This window comes from Peromyscus leucopus, chromosome X, assembly GCF_004664715.2.
Source record: "Peromyscus leucopus breed LL Stock chromosome X, UCI_PerLeu_2.1, whole genome shotgun sequence".
In the NCBI taxonomy this organism is placed as follows: domain Eukaryota; kingdom Metazoa; phylum Chordata; class Mammalia; order Rodentia; family Cricetidae; genus Peromyscus; species Peromyscus leucopus.
This window is the reverse complement of record NC_051083.1, coordinates 108,382,233-108,406,210: the sequence shown is the minus strand read 5'-3', so window position 1 is coordinate 108,406,210 and position 23,978 is coordinate 108,382,233. Positions and strand designations below refer to the sequence as shown.

General features: G+C 34.3%; 1 protein-coding gene across 6 annotated transcripts in view; it reads right to left on the bottom strand.

Moving 5' to 3' along the window:
• Positions 1-23,978, bottom strand: part of Stag2 (stromal antigen 2) — a 141,166-nt gene that overhangs the window by 41,731 nt on the left and 75,457 nt on the right. For all 6 annotated transcript variants that reach the window (XM_028881632.2, XM_028881628.2, XM_028881630.2 and 3 more), the window contains exons 5-15: positions 20,314-20,410; positions 16,112-16,188; positions 13,895-14,099; positions 12,211-12,362; positions 9,567-9,640; positions 8,111-8,234; positions 7,022-7,120; positions 6,851-6,930; positions 2,513-2,620; positions 1,766-1,877; positions 256-373 (exon numbers count right to left, since the gene is read on the bottom strand). In XM_028881632.2, coding sequence (XP_028737465.1) covers positions 256-373; positions 1,766-1,877; positions 2,513-2,620; positions 6,851-6,930; positions 7,022-7,120; positions 8,111-8,234; positions 9,567-9,640; positions 12,211-12,362; positions 13,895-14,099; positions 16,112-16,188; positions 20,314-20,410 — 1,246 coding nt within the window. The remainder of the gene's footprint in view (positions 1-255; positions 374-1,765; positions 1,878-2,512; positions 2,621-6,850; positions 6,931-7,021; positions 7,121-8,110; positions 8,235-9,566; positions 9,641-12,210; positions 12,363-13,894; positions 14,100-16,111; positions 16,189-20,313; positions 20,411-23,978) is intronic.

The following is a 23,978-nucleotide window of genomic DNA, read 5'->3' as shown; positions in this document are numbered from 1 at the left end:
TGTGCCACCACGCCTGGCTAAAAATACTAAATTTTGATGGCAATTACATCTTTGTACATCACACAATATTCACATATATGAATATGAGACAGGGAATGTGTTTTAGAGTTAATATTTGTTCAACCATATACAAGGTCTTGAGTTTGATTCCCAATACTGCCAAAAACAATTATGCAAAGTTATAACACTAACAAAAAGAGCAAAATCTATTTCCAAACAGTATGAACAAACAATAATATAATTAGATATCCTTACCTTCCTCTCCACTAAGTGGCTCTTCTAACAACAAACTGTTCATACATTCCCAGTCTTTCAGTAGATCAGTAGCACAGTCCCACATGCTATCCACAAGGTATGCTGCATGCTCATGTAACTAAAATTTAAAAACAACACCATGCTCTTAGACAAACAGCATACTAGCCTTAGGACCATAGAACAGATGCTTTGTTGACACCATGTTAAAATTCTTAAAAAGCAATCTAGTTCTTGAGGTCAAGTGTATGAAAGAACAGAGAACTGCTGTAGCTGGCTGTATCAAGTAAGCCTTGTTAATCATTATTATGACAGCGTATTAACATAAACATTATTTTACAAAAAGATTAAATACATACTTATTGCTTATTTTACATCAGTTAACTTTCTTAATTCTTAGCTATACTATGATTTTTATTTTAACTGAGTGAAAGTAATAATGGTTAATTAAAGCAATAAATAAATTTGCTTCTTGAGTCAATTTATACGGATCATTCTCTTCATTCGGAAAGTAAGATTATAGTTTTCCAACTTGTTTTAAGAGCTGAGGTTAATCATGGAAACAAAGTTTTTGGAGAACAATATTCATTTCTCAAACTTTAAAGACAAGTATCTGTCTGAGGAAATATCAATAATTACTAAACTGGATTTAACAATATACAAAAAGGATCATGTAATAACAAGATTTGATTGTTATTTTAAAAAATATAATTCAACACATTTATAACATGAAAGACCAAACAAACATACTAGGACCCTAAATATAACTGAATTTTGAGCCCTCGTAAAACATTTAACAGATAGAATGCTAAATTAGTGAAGACTAATGTAAATCTGTTTCTACACTTATATTAATACAAGACATGAAACTGGGTGTTATAGCTCACATGTGTAATTTGAACACTCAGGAGGCTAAGGCACAGCTGGGTGGTGGTGCACACCTTTAAACCCAGCATTTAGAGGCAGATGCAGGTGGATCTCTGTGAGCTTGAGGCCAGCATGGTCTACAGAGTGCGTTCCAGGACAGCCAGGACTGTTTTACAGAGAAACATTGTCTCAGGGAAAAAAAAAAAAACCTACTTGAGGCTAAGGCAAATGATTGCACAAGATTGTGGTCTGTCTGGATTAGTGAGCTCTTCTCTCAAACAACAATAATAAACATGAATATTTGCAAACTTAGAATGTTCTAAGCTTTTCTTTTATAGGGAGTTTCTCAGCATTCATTACAAAAACTTTACCTACTATTTTAAATAGGAAAGGAAGGCTTAAAGAGACTGAGTAACTTAACCAATATTACACAATCACTAACGAGAGGAATATAGTTGTGATAATTTCCACAAATATACACAAATCATAATTGTTGAGTACCTATCTCATTAAATTAGAAAGCACTTAGAAAATTGGGACAGATCTCTGCTGCATTGAGTATTTGGTTATAAGACTTTAGATATACATCATTTTAATACCTTTCAAAAGTTTGAAATTAAATATAAAATAAACATTAGAAACTAACCTCACTTTCCAAGAAGAAAAAAACCAAAGTCTTAACAAGATTGGCATTTGGACCTTGTCTTCCCCTTCTTTTCATTATTCCATCTTCTTCTGGATCTCTACGGCTGAAGAGCCTATGTACATAGAAAAATACTTATTTGAAAACTGTATTTGCTTATCACAGAAATGGACGGGTATTCCATACTTAAGTGCCTAACAACAGAAAAAAGGAAAACTGAGTAGGTAAGCATTAAAGTATCAAGAAAATAACTGATAAAGACTTTTCATTTCAGTTTTGAAAGTCCTTCTGAGTCCTCTGACTCCTCAAGTTAGTTATACTGAGTTAGAAATTCTTTTGGGAAGTCTTACATTATTTTATACAATGTCTTCCTTTCATGGAAGTAATACAATGACTGACTTAAAATATTTATGAACAAATATAAGTATTATTTTCTAAAATGAAACATATCATTTCCTTTTCTTTCTTGAGCATTATTTTAACACAACGACCATTTCCCAACTGATAGTGTGGTTCTTTTTCTTCGGAAACAAAGGAGAACTAATGTTACATAACAATTAATAGAAAACTAATGTGCTTAGTTCATACCAAATAACTATTCTAATAGTTAGTACACCCCAAATAAACCTTTTAATACCCTAGTACGTGTGATGAAACATGTTCTCTTTTAAAGTCACTATATAATACTTGCTGTATCTGAAATGGTAAATAACAGCATAAAGTAAAAGAGTAACCAGAATATAAATTTACTTTTTGTACAGAAATTCGCCAGCTGCTACCGCTACCGGCCGGTGAGCGGAATAAACCAGATGATAGACATTTTCACAATCTTCTGCAGTAAGAACTTCTTCACTACTCCTAAGAAGAAAGAAGTAATAATGGAGACTTTAGTAATATGATGACTCTATCAAAATTTCATGAACTTAATTTCACAAATTTATGTTAAAAATAAACAGAATTTTTATTTGAGTATAATCATTTGGTAAAACTTTGCCAACGAAAACACTGTGTCATTAAGATCAAACATAACTGTCACGACACACAATTACGAATGAATATAATATAGGCTAGGCATGTTGTTGGTCCTTGCTTGTTATCCAGCACTTGAGAAGGACAGGCCGGAGGAAAGGACATCCTCAGCTATACCAGAAGTTCAAGGTCAGCCTTTGTTACATGAGCAGAGGTGGGGGAGGAGAGAGTAGAGAGGAAGAAGACGACAAGCACACAAAGCAAAATAAGAGTGTATAAAGGAAATGAAATTTTAAAATGGTTAAGAGACTACTGCGCTCTCTCTGTCTCCCTCTGTCTCTATTTCTCTCTGCCCCATACATATGTAGCCATAAGAAACCAACTTGTGGGAGTCAGGTCTCTTGTTTCTATTGCCATACTGCATATTCAAAGCTAGCTGGCCCATAAGATTCTGGCTGTTTTCCCGGTCTCTGCTTCCCATTTCACCAGAAGACGACATACCACACACATGCAGTTTTGTATGTAGATCCTGGACACAGAAACTGGGTTGTCAGGCTTATGCTTTTCCCCATGGCACAAACTCTTAGCCCTTGATTTATTAAGTTTTGTTCCTTTTTTTTCTTTAAAAGGAATGTAAATGATTATGACACTTGGTAAGATTTTTTGTAACTATATCTAAAACTACCTTCTTTATAATTACTGCAATATGGTACATTTCAATTAAATAGGGTAAAAACCATCATCATTTCACAAACTACTACCGTCAATGACATAATCTAAGTAAAATACTAATGATGGCTACTTTTAATATGCTAATTTAATCTTTCTACTATTAATACTTCAACTCTATCTCAAACAATCTATATGCCAGAATGTGGGCATTTTAAATTGATAGATTTTTGCCAGATATTCTTTGAGGAATTTTTACACCTGTTCTAGTTTGAGCGCTATTGCTGTGATAAAATAACAACCAAAAACAACTTAGGGAAGGAAACGGTTTATTGCTTTGTACAGCTTCTAACCCATCACAGAGGAAAGCTAAGGCAGGAATTTAGTGCAGGAACATGCAGTAGAAACAGAAGCATAGACCATGGTGGAAAGCTGCTTACTGGCGTGTTCCTCTAGCTGCTTAGGAATGACAGTACCCACACTGCAGTAAGCCCTGCTACATCAATAAGCAATTAAGAAAATGTCTCTAAGACATGCCCAGTGGCCAATTTGACAGACTTAATTTCTCAATTGAGGTTCCCTCTTTCCAGGTGACTGTGCTTTGTGTCAAGTTGACAAAAAACTAACCACCACAGAACAACTTAATCTCTTCCAACATTGTACATGGGCTTTTCTATATATGATGGACAATACAATTTTTTAAATCTTCCCCAGTGATGCAGAGAAATCTTATGTAAATGGCTAAAAATGTTTTTATATGGTTAAATTTCTATTTTCTTTGGGGTCAAAATCTGATCTATAACTCTTTTAAATGTCTGTACCTTTAATTGATGTATGAAAATTCGTGCCTGGGTTGCAAACATCTAATATCCTAAACTGACATTTACTTTCTGGGTTCCTGAAAAAAATATTTTGAGGTTTTTTTTTTATATAAGCTAAATGACTGAATTAACAGTCTTGGGAACTGAACTAAGCACTTATATAACATATTAGGCAAGCGTATACTATGGAGCTACATTGTCAGGCCTCTTTCTACTTACAGACAGAGACGTTACACAGTTGTTCCCCCCTCAGTCTTTTTCAACATCCCCAAGTGCTGGGATTATAGGTCTGTATCAGCACACCCATCTTATCAGGCTGCCCCAATCCCTCAATACAGCCTACTTGTCACAGGAAAAAACAACAAAAACAAAATCATTTACTGGCTGTATTTTTTTTTAAGCCAAGGAAATGCAACCCTGATCCTACAATAGAATCTTGATGCATACATACTGTCTCTATTTTTATTTAGTTTATTCAAGTAACAAATCCCTATTTATTTCTTTGTATCAGAATTCTGCTTACTGCCCATCCCTGTCCTGCAGAGCTTAGAACGGAGCTCACAGCCTTGGAGAGCTCCTGCAATGGACTCATCCCAGCACCAATGGCTACTCTTGAACAATATATTTTTAAAATGAATTATCAATTAGATTATAGTGATTTTCTAAAGATCCCTCTTTGCCATTCTTATTAAGATAATCTAAGCAGGGAGGTGGTGCACGCCTTTAATCCCAGCACTCGGGAGGCAGAGCCAGGCGGATCTCTGTGAGTTCCAGACCAACCTGGGCTACCAAGTTGAGTTCCAGGAAAAGGCGCAAAGCTACACAGAGAAACCCTGTCTCGGGGAGAAAAAAAAAAGATAATCTAATCCTTCCTACTTCAGCCTAGAAAATATCTGCAACTATTGGTACACACTATTTATTTTATGCATATGCTATGTGTATGTATAATGAGTTTCTTCTTCATTCCCAGGAATTTTTATAAAATATTTGTATTGTTTTAAAATTGAACACACTGATTTTCAAGCATCCCAACCTAATATCCAAGTACTTGCTAAGATACAGGACATGATAAATATTTCAGAAAGCAAAGCACAAATCACTGGTGAAGAAGATGTCGAAGAACTGAAGCTGGGAATGTAGAATAACATAAGCATGGTAGAAACACTATGGTGTTTCCCCAGAAAATTAAACAATGGACTGAAAATGTAGCCCGGTAATAAAGTATATGGCTTACCATGTGAAAGGTATATGGTTCAATTCCCAGCAACCTCATCCCCCCTACTGCAAAAGTCTCAGAGAATTACTATACCATTTAGCAATTTCTTTTCTGGGTACATGCAAAAGAACTAAAAGCAATGTCTCAGATACTTACAAATATTATCTATGGCCGGGCGGTGGTGGCGCACGCCTTTAATCCCAGCACTCGGGAGGCAGAGCCAGGCGGATCTCTATGAGTTCGAGGCCAGCCTGGGCTACCAAGTGAGCTCCAGGAAAGGCGCAAAGCTACACAGAGAAACCCTGTCTCGAAAAACCAAAAAAAAAAAAAAAAAAAAAAAAAAAACAAATATTATCTATGAACACAGTTCTTTTAATAACCGAAAGTTGCAAACGGCTCATGGTTTCCACCAACAGAAGAATGGAAAAATGCAATATGCTATATGCTCAGAGTGAAATAGTACCCAACAAAAACAGGAGAAGCAATTCCTGATACATGCTTGTGTGTGACATATTAAAAGTTCAAATATTACTGCTCTACTTCCATGAATGTCGATGACAGGAAAATTCATTCAAATGGAAAACAGAAGAGTTGTTATGAGAATATGGCAGAAGAATGAGGAATGATATATTTAGTGAGTATAGTTCCAATATAAATGATAAAAAAGTTCTAAAGATGGACACAGGTTAACAGTGGCCTAATAAAATACCCACTGCCACTGATCCTTATGTTTAAAATAGTCAAAATGGTAACTTCCATGTTCTACATATTTTATTGCAATTGTTTTGAAAAATAGAAAACATTTGTAGCACTATCACATATTTATAGAATAAATATTTAATTAAGACTTATTTACCAGTAGTATAGAAGCATAATAAATTTCAGTAAATGTTCATACTCTGAAAATGTAACAAAGTATAATACATACTTCTTTCCATGAACTAAAGTGTTTAGCTTTATTTCTACAGCATCAAGACCAACTAAAAAGAGAGAAAACTCCCAAGAGTCTTGGGAGACATGAATTCTTAGCTCAGTTACAATTTCACAGGCTCAATAGTTCTAGCTTCCTGTGTTTTCTGAACTTTACATGAAGAAATTAAATGTCTAGCTGGGGTTGGGTTTAGAGTAGTTCATACCTGTAGTCTCAGCTACTTGAGATTGAAAGCAGAAGACACATTTGAACCCAAAAGTCCAAGACCTTTACCTCTAGATGGAAGGATGGATGATGGATGGATGGATGGATGAATGGATGGATGGGTAGGTAGATGGGTGGATAAAATTTCTAGCCTAAAATGTTATGACTGAAGTTATTAAAATTTAGGCCTAAATATATGTGAAGCAAGTATATATACATATATATATATGTATTACCTAAATATTTGTACATTAGTAATATACAACAAATATACTTACTGTAAAACAAGAGTGAGCAACTTTATTGCTTGTACAGCAACATCATATTCTTTGTCAAGCGTCATAGACACAATTCTATCCTAAGAACAAAAACATTAAAGTATTTTTAAAGGAAAACAAGAAAAGTATTTCAAACTACAAATATTTTTAAAAACTTTAATGCATACTAACCTTGAATCGACTGGTAAATAGTTCCAGTTTGGAATTAAGCTCTTTGTTATAATAAAGCCCTTGTAGAGCAGTAAGACATTTGAGTCTTACTTCACCTTGCTAAAAGAAATAAAGAGACAATATATTCAAACCATGTATTTCCAAGTTCAAAATTTCTACTTTAAAATTTAAGCAGCATTTATTCAGAAACTGAAATATTTGATATATTTTCTACTTTAAAATTTAAGCAGCATTTATTCAGAAACTGAAATATTTGATAATGAAAAACAGAAATCAGTATAAAACATTAAGCAATGACAAGACGACTGTTTATTTAGGTCAGTTGATAATATTTCTCAGAGTAAAATAAGCAGCACATTTCACAGCAAGTAATATTTAGAAGTATTACATACAAGGAACTTCTCCAAGGCTAATGAGGTGGCTTAAAAATTTAGTTTATGAGAAAAATATGTATTAAACGTCAAAAGCCAAATTGAAAGGCCTAAATTAACTAAGATACGTATTTATCAAGACAGGATAGAAATTAAAGAGAAACTGAACTGTAATTATGAGGCTGTGACAGAATACCTGGTTAGCTTATACAAAGCCCTGAGTTTCACCCTCAGTACTGAAAAAAAAAAAAAAAAAACACTAAAGGAAAGCTGTAAATACGTAAGACTCACTTAACAAAGAGATCTTCTTAGTGCTCTATAGAATGTTTCATCATCACCACCTACATGATCCTAATTATTTCAGCAGAAACATAAAGTCAAAACTGAGGATTAAAGAAGTGCTCAGGATTAACAATCCAGGGGATTTTGGGCTAGAGACCAAAGTTTGACAGAGCAGATAGAAAAGAAGAAAACGAGGAGTTTCAAGGGATGCGGCCTAAAGTATACAGACACAGATATCTATTTCAGACAGGATCTCTCTATATAGTCCTGGCTGTACTGGTGCTCACTTTGTAGATCAGGCTGGCCTCAAACTCAGAGAGAGCCTCCTGCCTCTTGCCTCCAGAGTGCTGGGATTTACGGTGTGTACCACCGTATCTGAGATCTGAAGACAATCATACCTATGTATAGATAGAAGACTCAATGGGGCACATCTTACCTTATCATGCATAGTCCAACCAACGTATTTTAAATAGCTGTCATTAAGGAAGGCATCACTATACATCTTCATCCAAATGCCAATCTCTTCAATGCATATAGCTCTGATTTCAGCTATTGCATCTCTAAATGGAGGAAAGGCAAGTTATATGATCAGTGCTAATATACTATCGGGGATATAGTCTATTCAAAAGATGTCAAGTATTTCTCATCTATTATTAATATCCCATCATGTTAACTACTCTTGAGGATCAAAAAGAACTGAAAGAAATCATGGCTACAAATGTTAACATGCTTATAATCTAACTGGCAAAGAAAAATAAACATGAATATTTAAAATTAAACAAAATTGTTTCATCACTGTCTTCGTTACAAACCTGTCTCATAAACAAAATCCTACCTTCACTAGACTCTTGGTTCTCACCCTTCCTAATGCTATGACCCTTTAATACAGTTCCTCATGTTGTGGTGACTCCAACCATAACATTATCTCATTGCTACTTCAGAACTATCATTTTGCCACTGGCATGAATCACGACATAAATATCAGTGTTTTGATTTCAGAAGATAACAGGGAAACAAGTATATAGCAAGATCATAATCTTCCAAGGATAATTACTTTATACCAATAACACTTAGGTCAGGACTAACTCATTTTAGCCCATGATTTTTTTTTTTTTTTTTTTTTTTTTAAGATAAAGTCTCACTATGATGCCCAGGCTGGTCTCCAACTCCCAGGCTCAAGTGATCCTATTGCATCCTACTCTTGGAACCTAAGTATGTGTCACCCTACTTGTTGTCTTTTACTAACCCATTTTGAGTTCATTTTTTTATAATGGTGAGTCATTGAAGGCAAAGGATTAACACACAGGACAAATGTTTTAGGAAACGAAAATAATCAATAAACATGAATATGATAAGGGAATAATCTAAGAGAATAGTGGCCAAAGAAAGAAAACTGCAAGAGTTAATGTGGGAATATTATAAAATAAGTATTAAATAGATTCAGTAAGTACCAAGTTGAGGAAATCAGACTGAATAAAAATGGTTCCAATGTTTGTGAATATGTTATAAATTATGCTAAGATTACCTTTATCATCTGCTAATACAAAATAACAAAATGAAGCATCTTACTTTTATCTAATCCAAATCTTCCCAGTGAAATTAAATAGAAGAGAGAGGAATTAGCACATGCAATCTAGCAACACAATATATCCTACAGTGTTTTAAGTATTTTGTTGTATCCTTACTAAATAATAGAGTACTTTCCATTTGCTGGACTCTAAGTCAGGCAGAGCACTGCCCTTTATTCAGATAGGAAGTATCAACGTCTGAGCAGTAAAATCAATTTCCCAAACTTACTCAGTTTCTAACATTTAGTTTACTATAAGACTCTTTTCCTTAATTTGTACTGTCTAAACCACAAACAAACAAACAAACAAACAGTCTTGACTTACCGGTATCTATGTACAAACACTCCTTTAAATATTGCATTCATCATATTTTCTATTTCATCTTGATTTTCTTGAAGCTATAAAGAACAACATACCATTTCTTTTGAATTGCAAAGGAGCACAACCAAAAAAAAAAAACACTTAAAGGTTGTTATAAGTAACAATAAATATAAGATTTTACCAGTACTTGGTGACTACATCTTTTTATTCTACTGGACAAAAGTAACCACAGAGAAAAAAAAAAGTTAAATAACAAGCCAGTAACACCCCTTAATTCCTGAAATATATGACATAACATCTAAAATTTGGCTAGTAGATTATTTTTTCAACTGCTTATGAATTTCCATTGTACAATAAAGGCTCATGTATTTCTACTACATAATGAGTGTTCATATCAAAAAACATGTAAGAATTTTTCATTCTAAATCTTATGAAAAAGAAGTGTCATATGAACTAATGCCTGCTCAAAACATTAAAAAAGGTAAAATAAGTATAAATATTGTATTGCTACTAAATTGTTTTCAGGAAAGAAATACTGACCTGAAATAATAAGTAACAATTTAAATCTTGATTAATTTATTCCAAATATACATATTTACTCACATACATTTTCATTTTGTAGTTTGACAATTAATTGAATATTGTTTTAACAATCTAAGGAATATTGTCTCATAATCATAATATAAAATTAAATTTAAAATATAAATTTATAATTACGGAATATTGTTTTACAATCATAATATTAAAATTAAGTTTTATATTACTTCACATGATTTTCTAGAACGTGTTTCTTCTCTGTATGAGTAATATCTTGAATTTCCAAATGTTGCTAAGATGGGCTTGTATTTATATTTACTCATTTACATTCATTAATATAGTCAGGCTGTAATTTTGAATGTTTCAAATCTTAGCCATAGACCAAGGATGTACATCAGCAATAGAACATTTGCCTAGCATAGCAGCTCTTCCATGACAAAGGAAAGAAAGGTAAGGAGGACAGGCCTGTATAGAAAAGGGGGAGGGAAGAAGGAGGGATGGGGAGAGGAAGGAGAGGGAAGGAAGCAAAGAGAAGACTGCAAAGAGATGAAACAAAACTTACATAATGCTAATCTAGAAAAAGGGGTCATTTATGATTGAGTCCGAGGCTTCCCACATGTTACAAAGGCACTCATCACTGAGCTATAAGTGTATCCTTTGGCTTATTTGTATGGAAATTTTAATTTCAAGTACTTATAAAATTTCCTGTCCATTCGATGTTAACAATTTATCCAAGACTATGGGCATAAAATATACTTTGCATTTAGAATGAACCTATCAATAAAGTGTATTAAGTAAATTAAGGTATAGATACATTAATTCTTCATTTCAAAGTACATTAAAAAAATGAGGGACATAAAAACAAATTTGTCCTCTGTAAATCTTGTGTTACTTTTTTGAAATCATCATACTAAGTAATAGGTTTCATTATGGAATTTTTATTCATGACTTCTTTCTGTTGTTATTCCTCCCCACTCTAACCCCTCAATTTCCCCCGGCACTTAGACATTTTTCACACCAGTAGTTCCCCTTTTATTCATGTGTTCTCTATTAACCTCATCATTCATTCTAGTTTCACAACTCAACTATATGCATACACCAATATAAAAATTTAAATAATTAGGTGTCTCTTACTTTTCTTTCTTTTTCTTCTCCCTACTGCCCTGGAAAAAGGCTTTCTCTGTATCACGCTGAAACTCACTCTGTAGAGTTAGCCTCAAACTCACAGAGATCTACCTGACTCTGCCTCCCAAGGGCTGGGACTAAAGGCATAAAATACTACTGCCTGGTTTGCCTTTACTTTTCTTAGCTTTATTGAGCTAATTTTTTTATTAATCCCTAAATAACCAATTTAAAATTTTAGCTTCTACTTCTTAAAAAAAAATCCGAGGGTCAAAAAAGATAGGGTCTGTAAATTTATCATGAAAACTATCTGAATTCAACTACATTACATTTTCCTTGATTATGCAAAATTTTAAATCTCATTTGTGAAATAGAAAACCATTGTATCAGCAATGAAGAAAGAATTTAAGTTACAAATGCAGTATCAAAAGATTTTATTTATCATTGTTTAGTATAAAACTAAAACTGAATTTCCTCATTTGAAAATGAATTTGGTGAGCAGAAAACCAAGCAGTTCCTACTGTTCTGAAATGAATGACTTAAAGTTCTAAAAAACAGTTTTAAGTCATTTTACAAATGGAATTCAGATTAACTCTGAACTCTCATTTTCATCCTATCAATAAGCTGAGGAAGACAGTCAGGACAAAGTCTGTCAGTAACATGAATAATACTAAGGCTTAGATAACTTTCCAGACCAATCCAAGTTATCTTACTTAAACACAATACTCAATAGTAGTCTACACAGAAAATGTACAATGAGGTATTGTTGGCATGGCTATTTAATAAAACGGCGTCGGGTGCATAAAACAATGTTTGAATCTTCCTTGTAGCTCAGTGGTAGAGCACATATGTGGTATTCATAAGGTCCTAGATTCAATCCTCACCACCAACAAAATAAATAAAACTTTAAAGATTATCTAAGCCTAACAAGTTGTAATTAATGGTTGCTTACATATTAATAGCCTAAATATTTAATACTAGAGTTTACCTCTTTACGCTTTTGTAGCAGGAGTTCTAGCCTCTCGTTGGCTCGTTTTCCAATCATTTTATTCCGTTCTGCCTCATACTGTCTTTGTGTGTTATCCATATTAATGCTAAGATTTAGTGCCACATTTACCAAAGCGGTCATCAACTTCATAGCTAGATTTTAAAGGAGAAAATGTGGAAATTAGTATAATAGGTGCAAAATTGTATTAACAAGATCAAATTACGAAAAATTAAGCAAAAACCAGCTATTCTGCTTTTTGTCCAAAATAAAGAATAACTGCCACAAAGTTGACAACAGCACTTAATGTATGGAATATCTGTCAGTAAACTGCCTAGCTTAGTACTTTTTCATGAATTGGATTATCTAAACAAGAGCTAAGGAAATTGAAACTCAAAAACATTAGGAAATTTTTCTTTGAGCTGGAGAGAAGGCTCAGCAGTTTAGAGCACTGGACACTCTTTCATTGGACCCAAATTAAATTACTAGCGTCTATATGGCAGCTCACAGCCATCTGGAACTCCAGTTCTAGGGAATCCAAAACCCTCCTCTGTCCTCCCCAAACAACAGGTATACATGGTATGCAGACATATATGCAGAAAAAAACACTCAAACATATAAAATAAAATATGTTAAAAAAAAACAAAGAAATCTCTCCTATATTACATAATTTCAGGTTCAACTGGAATTCAAAACAATGGAAACTTGAGTCCAGAATATATTTATCTGCCACTATTCTAGAAAATGTTTCTTACGATGATCTTTAAAGATTGTGATTTATCTTCTAAGTAAATTAGAGTTTATATAGTATTTATTTTACCATCCTTCTATCAAAAGTAGGAAGAACCAAATACTATTTTTAAAAGAATTCTTGAGACAGTCTTACACTGTTGTCCATGCTAGCCTAGGATTGACTATATAGCCCAGTCTGGCCTCTAACTCATGACAATCCTCCTGTGTCAGCCTCCTAGGTACAAAGATTATAGACACAAGCCACCATATCCAAATTTAACTGTCTCACATCAAATTATTTTGGTTTAAAAGTTTCCTAAGTATCCATTTTCAGTTTTCCTGCTGTTTATCACTGTTAAGAGGCATAGATATGTACATATGCACACATCACACACAATGAAATGACAATTAACAAAAAGCTTTTTCATGGAAAGTTCTCTAGATCTCTACTTTTTGTAACTAATCTTGGGACTAGTTTTGTCTGGTATTTTTAATGCATAAATCTTTAGTATAAAAATCTGCTAACTCTGACTTTTTCTTTACCATATTCCAGACCACCTGCCATACATTCATTATATTAAGTGATATAACAAAGCAACAGCACATCTTTATTTGTGGCTATTGGGCATCTTTCTGCTGCAAGCTATTTAACAGCTGGAGAAAAGAATCAATAATAAAAATACCAATCAATTCCCAATAGTTCAAGTTAGGCAGAAGACAGTGAATACTAACTTACTGGTCCCTATATTAAAAAAAAAAAAATTAGCACTCAGGACACAGAGGCATGATCTGAATGGTGAATTCCACGCCATTCAGAACTATACACTGAGATGTTGTCTCAACAATACTTAAAAGAAAAGGGAATTCACAGTATTATTACTTGTTTCCTCTTTGATGGTAATCTTTCTTGTCTCTAACCGAAAGGAATGTCTACAAACTATTTCAAAATACCAACCTGCCAGGGTACTTGTGTGTCGAAATGCTCTGACTTGTGAGTCAGACAATCCAGTAAGAAGTGAAATGACAGTATCCATCATGTACTCATCATATATGATACTATATTGACATTGCCGTACTAATACACCAATGAACTCACAAAAACTGGACTTGAACTTCTTCCATTGAGGGCCAGCCATGGTGAGTGGATAATCTCCACTATCCTAAAAAAAAGTTTTTAAACAGCAATTCATTTCAAGTTCACAACTTCACTAATTGCCTTTTAATGTACCCCAGGCAAAAGCATGAAAATACTACTTTATCTTACCTTCTTTTTCAATAATAAATTCACAAAGAAAGCAAAAGAATATGCATAGATGCATTCCTCTTTGAACACTGACCTTTTATTTAAGATCAAAGTAGACATTTTAATAGACTTCACTTTAATCAATAAAATTAAATACCAATTACTGATGTTAAAAATATTAAGTATTCCCTCATCAAAGTAAAACATTCTTCTGAAAAGTACAAATATACCTACTAAGTTTCTTTAGAACAAAAACAAACCAAAATTATATCTTCAGTTTTGAAATAAAAAAATTGTACTCTCAGCCAGTTAAATAGAATAATACATAAATCAAAAAGCAGTTAATTTTTTTTATTAGCTTTAAGACACCAGATAGTCAACAGGCCTAAACAACTACCTAATTTAACAAATGAAAGCTGGGGTATAGCTCAGCAGTAAAACACTTGCTACCATGAGTAAGGACTTAAATTTGACCCCAAGCACCAAACAATAAAACAAAATTAAATAAAAGAGAAAAGGAAATGCAAGTACTACAGTTGTCCAAAGGCAGCACTCAGGTTTTCCTTTGTATAAAAATGGGGGCATTCATCATTCTGAACTTAAACTGATAGTCTCCAGAATCATTAAAAGTTAAGTTCTAGGCTGAGGGTTCAGCTTAGTAATAGAGCATGTGCCTTGAGTAAGGCCCTAGGTTTCATCCATAGCATGCATGCATATATAAATATATTTAAATAAATACTTAAAGCAGGGACCAATAGTATATGGAAACTGCAAAAGAGCCTCTGACAATAGAAACAAAATGATTTAAAATCAATTTGATCATACAGTTTATTGTTTTTAATGTTTAACTTCATAATTTATTTAACTCATGCTATATACAAGTTCAACTGTGGTTGAGAATATGGTCCTGGTACACTACATAAAAGAATTCCCTTCTGTTTATTTTTTTTGGACCAAGCGGGATTAAATCCAGGGTCTACATCATGTTAAATGCACACTGTTGACACTGAGCTACTGATGAGTTCATTTAGTCAACTATATTGAAATACAGTTGTGAACAAATTGGTTTGCTGAGATTTTCTAATCATATTTCAAGATGATTAACTCAAACCCTTGTTTTCTTTTACTAAGAAGTTCCTCACTAAAACATTTATTATCAAAAGATTAAAAAAAAAAAACCATTGCTCATAAATACCTTCCTGTTACTAAAGGACTGATTAATAGCACTTAGTGGCATCAAACCATTTTAACAACTCATCTATCTCTTAGAATGATAGCTGAAAGCTTTTTCATTAGACAGAGCAAGAAAAAAAATGACCAAATAAAACAAGTGAGACAAGTGTTTCTACTTGAAAATTCAAGTCATTTTAGAAGCGTAAAACTCCTGGTGCTGGAATACAGCTATGAATAAAACAGACACAAATTTCTGTCCTGAAAAAGTTTTCGCTTTAGTAAATTTACCAATGACTTATTGGTAACAATACTTTGATGACATCAATGTGATAATCAACTCCAATATATACTATTTTTTTGTCCATAGAGTTGAAATATACGTTTTTATGTAATAATCTATACATTTCTTTAGCTAAACTACCTAGTTACTCAAATATTTGAACAAATATTCCTTTTTCAATATTTCAGAATGGCATATTCTAAATTATGTTCTTGCCTGATTTTTATTGTGATAACAATCATTATTAAGTTCTTGCTATATGCAATTTTCAAATATTTTCAGAGCAGCTGTACAACCAAACTATGAATATCCCCGTTCACAGATAATGAGCTGATGCTAAGACAACTCACCTGAGGTCGCACAGCTACTATCTAATTAACACCATAAGTAACATCGACAATATTAGCACTTAAAAATATGTAAATGCTAAGTCACAATTGGCATGAATATAATTATTAAAACATCTAGAATGTTACCTCATCAAATTCTTCAGTCATTTTTCGAATTATCTCAGAGTTCTGCATATGTCTAAACATCTCTGCTGTGACAACTCCTGGAATTCCCAAGTATCAGAAGTTAATATAGGAGTAATAAAAGAACTACATACAGAGAACACAAAATAGCACATCTAAGTCTACATTCACAATAAAAGCCTACTTATTAACCACACACTGCTGACAGGTATGGTTCTTCCTAGTACAATTTTGAACATTACTACCTGTGTTACTTTACTCATGCCATGATATGCTATAATGCAATTGTCCCTCTGTATTCATGGGGAATAGGATGTTACAATTCTTGGGTACTCCCATTCCTCGTGTAAAATTGTGTCATATATGAATATAACCTATTCATAGTATCCTGAAGCCATGATACTGAATCATTATATAGGCAATAAAGACAAGAAAAAAAAAACCTGTACTTATTTGGTACGGACCATTTTAAAAATTTTAAATATCTAGATGTTCTATCCGCTATCTATAAAAGGATGACTTTATGAACTTTGCCTCTTTAACATAAACAATGATGACACTTGAAATATTGAGGATAAATTTTGAGGATAAAGACAAGGGAAAGTGAGAGGCACAATTCCCTTTAACCATGCCCCCTTTAGACAATACTATGCACAAACCAACTATATACTGACATCCTCTAATCAGGCTATAGTTAAGTGTCAGAAGTTATAGATAGGTCCAGTAGTCTAGTGGATGTTGAAATCGGTAAAGATATCTTCAGCAATAGGGTCCCACTGTTAAGTTCAAGAGGACAACCGGGAGCACTGGCACCTGCTGAACTGGGCATGAACATGAGTAGGGGCAGGGTTCTGCCACTCAACCACACCAAAAGAACTAACCCATTCCTAACAATGGCCTTTTATTTCTTAGCCTATGTAGCCTATTTTGTTCGGTAGAGGCATTGTTGCCCCATTGTCAAGTATCTCCATTTAACTCTTTATATACATGTGAGCCTGCCTGCCTGTCTGCCTCTCTCCCTCCATTCCTTCTGCCCTCCCTCTCTCACCCTACGTGGCAGTGTGTGCAAAATTAAGAAGACTCTACAAAGTAGGTTTCCATTATTTTTTTTCTAAAAGCCTTTAGTGTCATTTATTCCTCCCTATACTCCCTCCTTTATCCTGCCCCGCCTGCTCCATCCAATTTAATCCTTTTTATCCCATTACTCCCGTCTAAGCCTTTACACCACTGTGTACTGAGCTGGAAGATTCACCCCTACTGGCTAGTTTTCATAGTGCTACAAGGTGCTATGTGTGCTATGGAAGGAAAAAATAATCAATCTTACCATACAAAATATGAAACCAATACCTGAAACCATTATCAGACAAAGAACTGATGGCTAGACAGGCCATAGACTCTAAGAGAGAAGCTATTACTATCACTCTGCTAAATGCACATATTATTAAAGTAACTCCCAATGACTTCCCATTATATCACAGATTTATTATTTGGGGGTGGTGATCAACACAGAGAACTACTGGCCTAGGTACAGACAGTAAGAGACTATAAAATACTCAGTCCTAAATTGAACATATATAGTGATCTCCCTCCTCCCAAGATCTGGGTATCATTGTGGAAGAAGAGCAGAAAGAACATGAGACAAGGATGGTGGATAACTACAATTTTCTTGTACATGACAGAGTAGCTGCACTCACGGTGATTCAGACAGTATACACAAAACCTGGGTGAGGGAAAATTGGTTTTCTTAAAGACTAGAGCCCCCCAGTAAGCTGATCATGCTTCAGCAGGCCAAACATTCAAGAACATTTTGACAGTACAACTTCGGTTTGGTGAATTTCAATGGAAGAAAAAAAAGAACAGGTGAGTAAGAAGAGGGGATGGATCCGGGAGGAAGTGGAGGGTGTGACCAAAGCACAATCTATAACATTCTCAAAGTTCTAATAAAATAGTCCAAACAAATAAAACTATAAATTGAATGCCTGAAAATTTGAAAGGGAGATGGGAAGGACATAAATCATTAAAGGTAGAACACAGTAAATATCCTGATGAATACTATCGCCAATCCCCATTTCATAAGCTTGCTTACCGCCTCACAAACCACATGATAGTCTGAAATCCAAAAATAAGCAGAAAAGCAAAGGTCAAGAAATACAGATGGCACCAAATGCAGAGCCTGAATTCTGATGCATTTGTGAAGTCACCATCAGAACCTAAGGCCAGAGCCACAGTCTGAAGATGTAAAGACATGAAGTGAAACTGCCAAAACCCGGCCAACAAAAAGGACCAAGCAAGCAAGAAAACAGCAAAAATCTGAATTGGCCTCAAAATGAACAGAACACCAGCTTAGAGTCACTCTCTGTACAGCCAAGGATCCCTAACTGGATGATAACTACAGAAACATCATATTAGAATCAAATGAAAAGTGAATGATGATCCTCATAACCCTAATTCTACAAAAATGGTTAAACTAAATGATTGCACAGAAAAACTTCTAATCCATTTACAAATGAATTCTCCAAAAAGAACGAATTCCAGTATATGGAAAATACTTAGTTATAAAACCAACAAATATTACACGAGTGCCCAAATCTACAATAACTTAAGTGTTCACCACATTAAAGTTTTAAAAATATTAACAATCTGGTTTCCTTCTAATAAGTGTCCTGGTATTCAACTTCTTATTTGAAGACACAGCAACACCAGATAAAGGATGAGTCTAATAAAGGAAGAACACTTTCAAAATTCTTCTTAACCACAGTTTTCAAACTAGATTAAAGCAGATAAAACATGAAACAGCAGCTAGTTTTATGTAGATAAGTCAAGGAAACTAGACAGCTCTCCCTAATCTGTTAAAAAACTAGGCAGCTCTCCCTACTCTGTTAAGACAGGATTTGAAATTTCTTAAGACTGCTCTTGTGTAAACCTGTAGTCCAAAAAAGTCAGGAATTTGAGCAGAATTTTTAGTCTCAAGACTAACCAAGTTAATGACAATATGAAGATCATAGGCTTGAGAAATAAGTGTATATATTTTAACCATCACAAATAAGTAAGATTTAATATGTAGACTACATATTCTAATCAACCACAAATAAAATGTATTACTTGTTTCCCCAATTAAAATTTACATATGTATGTGTGTATATACATATACACATACACATATACATACACACACACACACACACACACACACACACACACACACACACATATATATGTTTTCAAGATAGGATTTCTCTGTGTATCCCTGGCTATCCTCAAACTCTCTCTGTAGATAGACCAGGATAGCCTGCCAAGTGCTGGGATTAAAGTCATGCACTACTACCCATCACCCAGCTAAAATTACTATATTTTTAAAGAGATATCATACAATTAAAACTTGCTACTTATATATTTATTTTCTACAGATAAGTGGCTCATTTCTAGAGACATCTTAACTTTTAATTATATTATAAGCCAATAGTTCCCTCAAGATTTCTAGTCCTCACACTGCTAGTGTGAGGTAGTAATAGTCTCATTAAAAATCTAATAACACTAAAAGTGCATAAAAATATTTCCACTTAAGTATCTGCTATAATTTAAATGAGTATAAAAGACAAAGGAGATAGCAGAAGCTACCCATGATCATGACTGACTCAATTACTTAGTGATCCAGATGAGACTGTACATATGATGTACCAATTTACATAATTCTGTTGTACTGCTAAAAGTCTGTCCTAAATAGTTTTGCCCTAGGTATTTTGTTCTTTCCCCACTCCTATTTCAAAATATTTTTAAATTAAGTAAAATACCACAAAATTTTAAACATACAATAAGTGCAATTTCTCTAGCGACTATTAATTTATGAGTTTTAATCCCTACATTCTATTATTCTATACCATAACATCTAAACCTATATCTCTTTATTTACCTTCTCCCTTTTTGTCCCATTTCCTCATACCTAAACCAGTTGCCCAAAGTAGGAAATCTAATAAAATACCCTAAACATTATAAATTGCTAAGTTTTTAGATAAATTTCACAGTGAATATACCTTTGTCAACAGACTTTCTCTCTTGCTTTGTTCTTTGCTTTTCTCCTTATACATTTTGCACAGATACAATGCAAATAATTCACTACCTTAACATTATTTTCCATGAGAAGGGATAACATTTCTTTAAAAAGTGGCTATTTGAGAACTTATGATTCTAAAATAAATATATTTTACCTTTACAGCCTGAACACTGAATAAAAAAGTTGATAAGGTCAAGAAGTGCTATATCTCGGTCATGCTTGTATGATTCTATCCAGTCATCTACCACCGACTAGAGAGAAAGAGAAAAAAAAATCATTAGTTTTAATTCTAATGAAAGCCATAAAATTCAATATTATGTAATACCATACTACTTTAATATATGCATATTTTTAATAGAAAGTTTGATTTTAATTTTAATAGACTCAAACTAACTGGCTGACAATACAAAATAAATCACCTACCTTCCATTCATTCAGAATTAGACAAAAAAACTGAGCCAATGAGATCACTCAGTAGGTAATGGCCCTTGGTGCTCAGCTTGGGAATCTGAGTTCAATCCCAAAGACCCAAATAATATTAAAGCGAGAACCAGTCCCAGCCCAGCCCCCAAAAGTTGTATGATGACCACCACAGCCAAGCCATGACCTACATACATACATGCTTATGTAGCACAATCTCTCTCTCTCTCTCTCTCTCTCTCTCTCTCTCTCTCTCTCTCTCTCTCTCTCTCTCTCTCTCACACACACACACACACACACACACACACACACACGCACACACACAGAGACATACACACACTTAAAGCATAGTCACCCTCTATTTTCTATATAAAAAAGAAATTCCTTTTCACAAATGTCATAGCAGTATATTGTGTTTTTAACCATGACAAAATTATGTGCCCATGTGAGTACACATGTGTAAGCACAAACATACACAGTTTTAAAAATCTAAAAATTTAAGCAACAAAAACTAAGTTATAGTATTCAGTTTTATAAAGTGTAATCGTTTCTTTGTGACGTTAACAATATTCTAGGAAATATATCACCCGAAAATTTTCTATATAAAAAAGTAAATGCCTCTGCACATTCAGGGTGATATAGCCTTAGACATGGAATGAGATTTTAGCTAGCTTCTGCCTCTGCTTGGCATGTGGATAACAGCTTTGGACAATTCCCCTCCCTCATGTAAGAACCTTGTTCTAGTATTTTCTGGTGGAATACTAAACCGGGAGGCACACACATCTCTTCCATTAGCCCTTTCCTACTTTGCTGGCAGGATCTCCATTTGCAAGCATCATAATGGTGACTGGTCAGAGATTGATTGCACTGCTAAGAATGTCCTGCATCAGCCCAGATATGGGTAAGAAGACCACGAGGAGGGTGGAGGTGGGAAAGTGATGGGGAAAGAAGGCCCAGAAAAGTGGTAGGGAACTGCTTGGAGAGGTATTCTACAATGTGCTCTGGGTGGCCTGGTTCCTAGCAGTGGAAAGGGTGGGGATGCTGTCTTTACCCTAAGGGTGATTAAGCCAAGTTTATTTCTTAAATGACAGATGTGGGGCTTTAGCATTGTCACTTTTGAACACCAGCTATATTTGATTAAAGACAACTATTTTCTCCACAAAAACAAATGCTGAACACTCACTCTTCTCACATAAAATTAAATAGATGGAACCAGGAAGCCTTGATGCTGGTCAGTGATGCCAGAAGGCAAGGCTCCAGGGGCAGTCTGGAGAGGGAATGTGCATGGTGGCATGCTGCCTTGGGCAAAGGTGTATTGTATTGTTGGATGCCACTGTTTTTACTTAACTGAAAACATTTTAGGTAGAGCTGCCTGGAAAGGTAGTGTAAATGCCCTTAATAGTATACTATGTATACATACTTAGGCCAAGTCCAGGTTTCGTGATCCTTTAATCACCAACAAGTTAGGTATTTCTAGCATTGTCCACCTGCCTTTAGACCTTGAATCAACCTATGGACCAGAGTGCTGATGAACTGGATGAAGAAATGATGGGGAATTTGATATATGATGCTGAAAGCATAACAACTTTTTTTTTCTAACATTCAAAAAATGGTGTTTATTGCTTGTGCCTCAGCTGTTTGAGTACTAAAGGGTTTGGAGAGCAAAAACAAAAGTAAATGCCACACCTCTTTCTTTGTTTAGTAAGATATTATAAATAAAATAAATTTAAGGCCAGGTGGTGGTGGCGCACGCCTTTAATCCCAGCACTCGGGAGGCAGAGGCAGGCGGATCTCTGTGAGTTCGAGGCCAGCCTGGGCTACCAAGTGAGTTCCAGGAAAGGCACAAAGCTACACAAAAGAAACCCTGTCTCGAAAAACCAAAATAAAATAAAATAAATTTAAGAATCAATTAAAATGCACAAAAGTGATCAATAGTGTTTGAAAGAAATGACTGTAGGGTAGGGTGGATTAAAGAGAAGCAAAATTTGAATGACACCTGCCACACAAATGCCAGAATAAATTCTACTAATATATTCAATATCATATAATAATCAAGTTTAAATTTTTAAATAGAAACAAAATTTCATTTTTTTAAAAAAGAGGTAAAAGCCTGAATCAAGAGATAAAAAACAAAAGCTTTTTCAATGGTGAGCCCTAATAATACAATGTTTGTTTTAAAAGAAAAAAAGCAAATTAAATGCTAAATACAAATAAAAAAGACAATTCACAGATTTGGAGAGGTAATAGTATCAGATGCTCAATACTTATCTCACTCTAATTCCTATCAAAATTCCAGCTAATGTATTTGCACATATTAAAGCTAATCCTGAAATTCCTAGCTACAATGAAAACTAAATATCCAAATCAGTATTTAAAAAAAAAAATGCCTGACCTGGGGAGATAGCTCACAACCTTGAGGCCCTAAATTCAATCCCAGAACAAATATACAAACTGTCAGGGCTTGTGCCATATACTTGTCCTCCTGTGATGAGCAGGCAGAGAAATAGAAGGAAAGTCTAGCCTAACTGATGAGCTGCAAGCCAATGAGAGACCCTGCCTCAAAAGAAGTGTACAACATTCCTGAGGGTGACAGACCTGAGGCTGTCCTCTAGCTCCGCACACACTTTTGTCATATATGTGCACATGTACTGACATATCTACATATGTGCACCTGCATAGATACAAATATGCAAACATGTGTACACACACATGCACATGCATAAAAAGGAAAAAAACGGGTTGACTCATGCTTCATGATTTCAAACCTACTACAAAGACAACAGTGGAAAAACAGAGTCATTCAATAACATTTAGTCTCCAGGATCCCAAGAAAATGCAATTTGGGGAGCAGTGTCAACAGATGACCCAGGAACAACTGAATATCTTCATGTAAAAGAAAAGAATAAAGTTGGAGACTGCCTTATGTCATACATATACTACTTAACTCAAATTGATCAGATACCTTTCTTTAAAAAAGCAAAAACTATAAAACTACTAGAAGAAAATATAAAAATGGAGTAGTTCAATAGTATACAAGAAAATATTTATAAGTGAAAACTTCTGACATTTCAAAGGTTTCATCAAGAAAATGAAAGGTAGTCCATGAAAGGAAGAAAATGTTTTTTAAACTGCATATCTGACAAGGTATCTATACACAAAATGTATAAAGAAGTTTCACAGCTAAGTCATTGTTTTTAAAAGACAAGGTGAAAGCTAGAGATGGTTGAGAGATTAAGAACACTTACTGCTCTTCCAGAGGATCTGGGTTTGATTCCCAGCTCTAACATGGTGGTTTACAACCATCTGTGTAACTCCAGGGGCTCCAATGCCCTCTTCTAACCTTAGAGGGCACCAGGTATGCATGTGGTGCACATACATACATGCAGACCACAGACATGG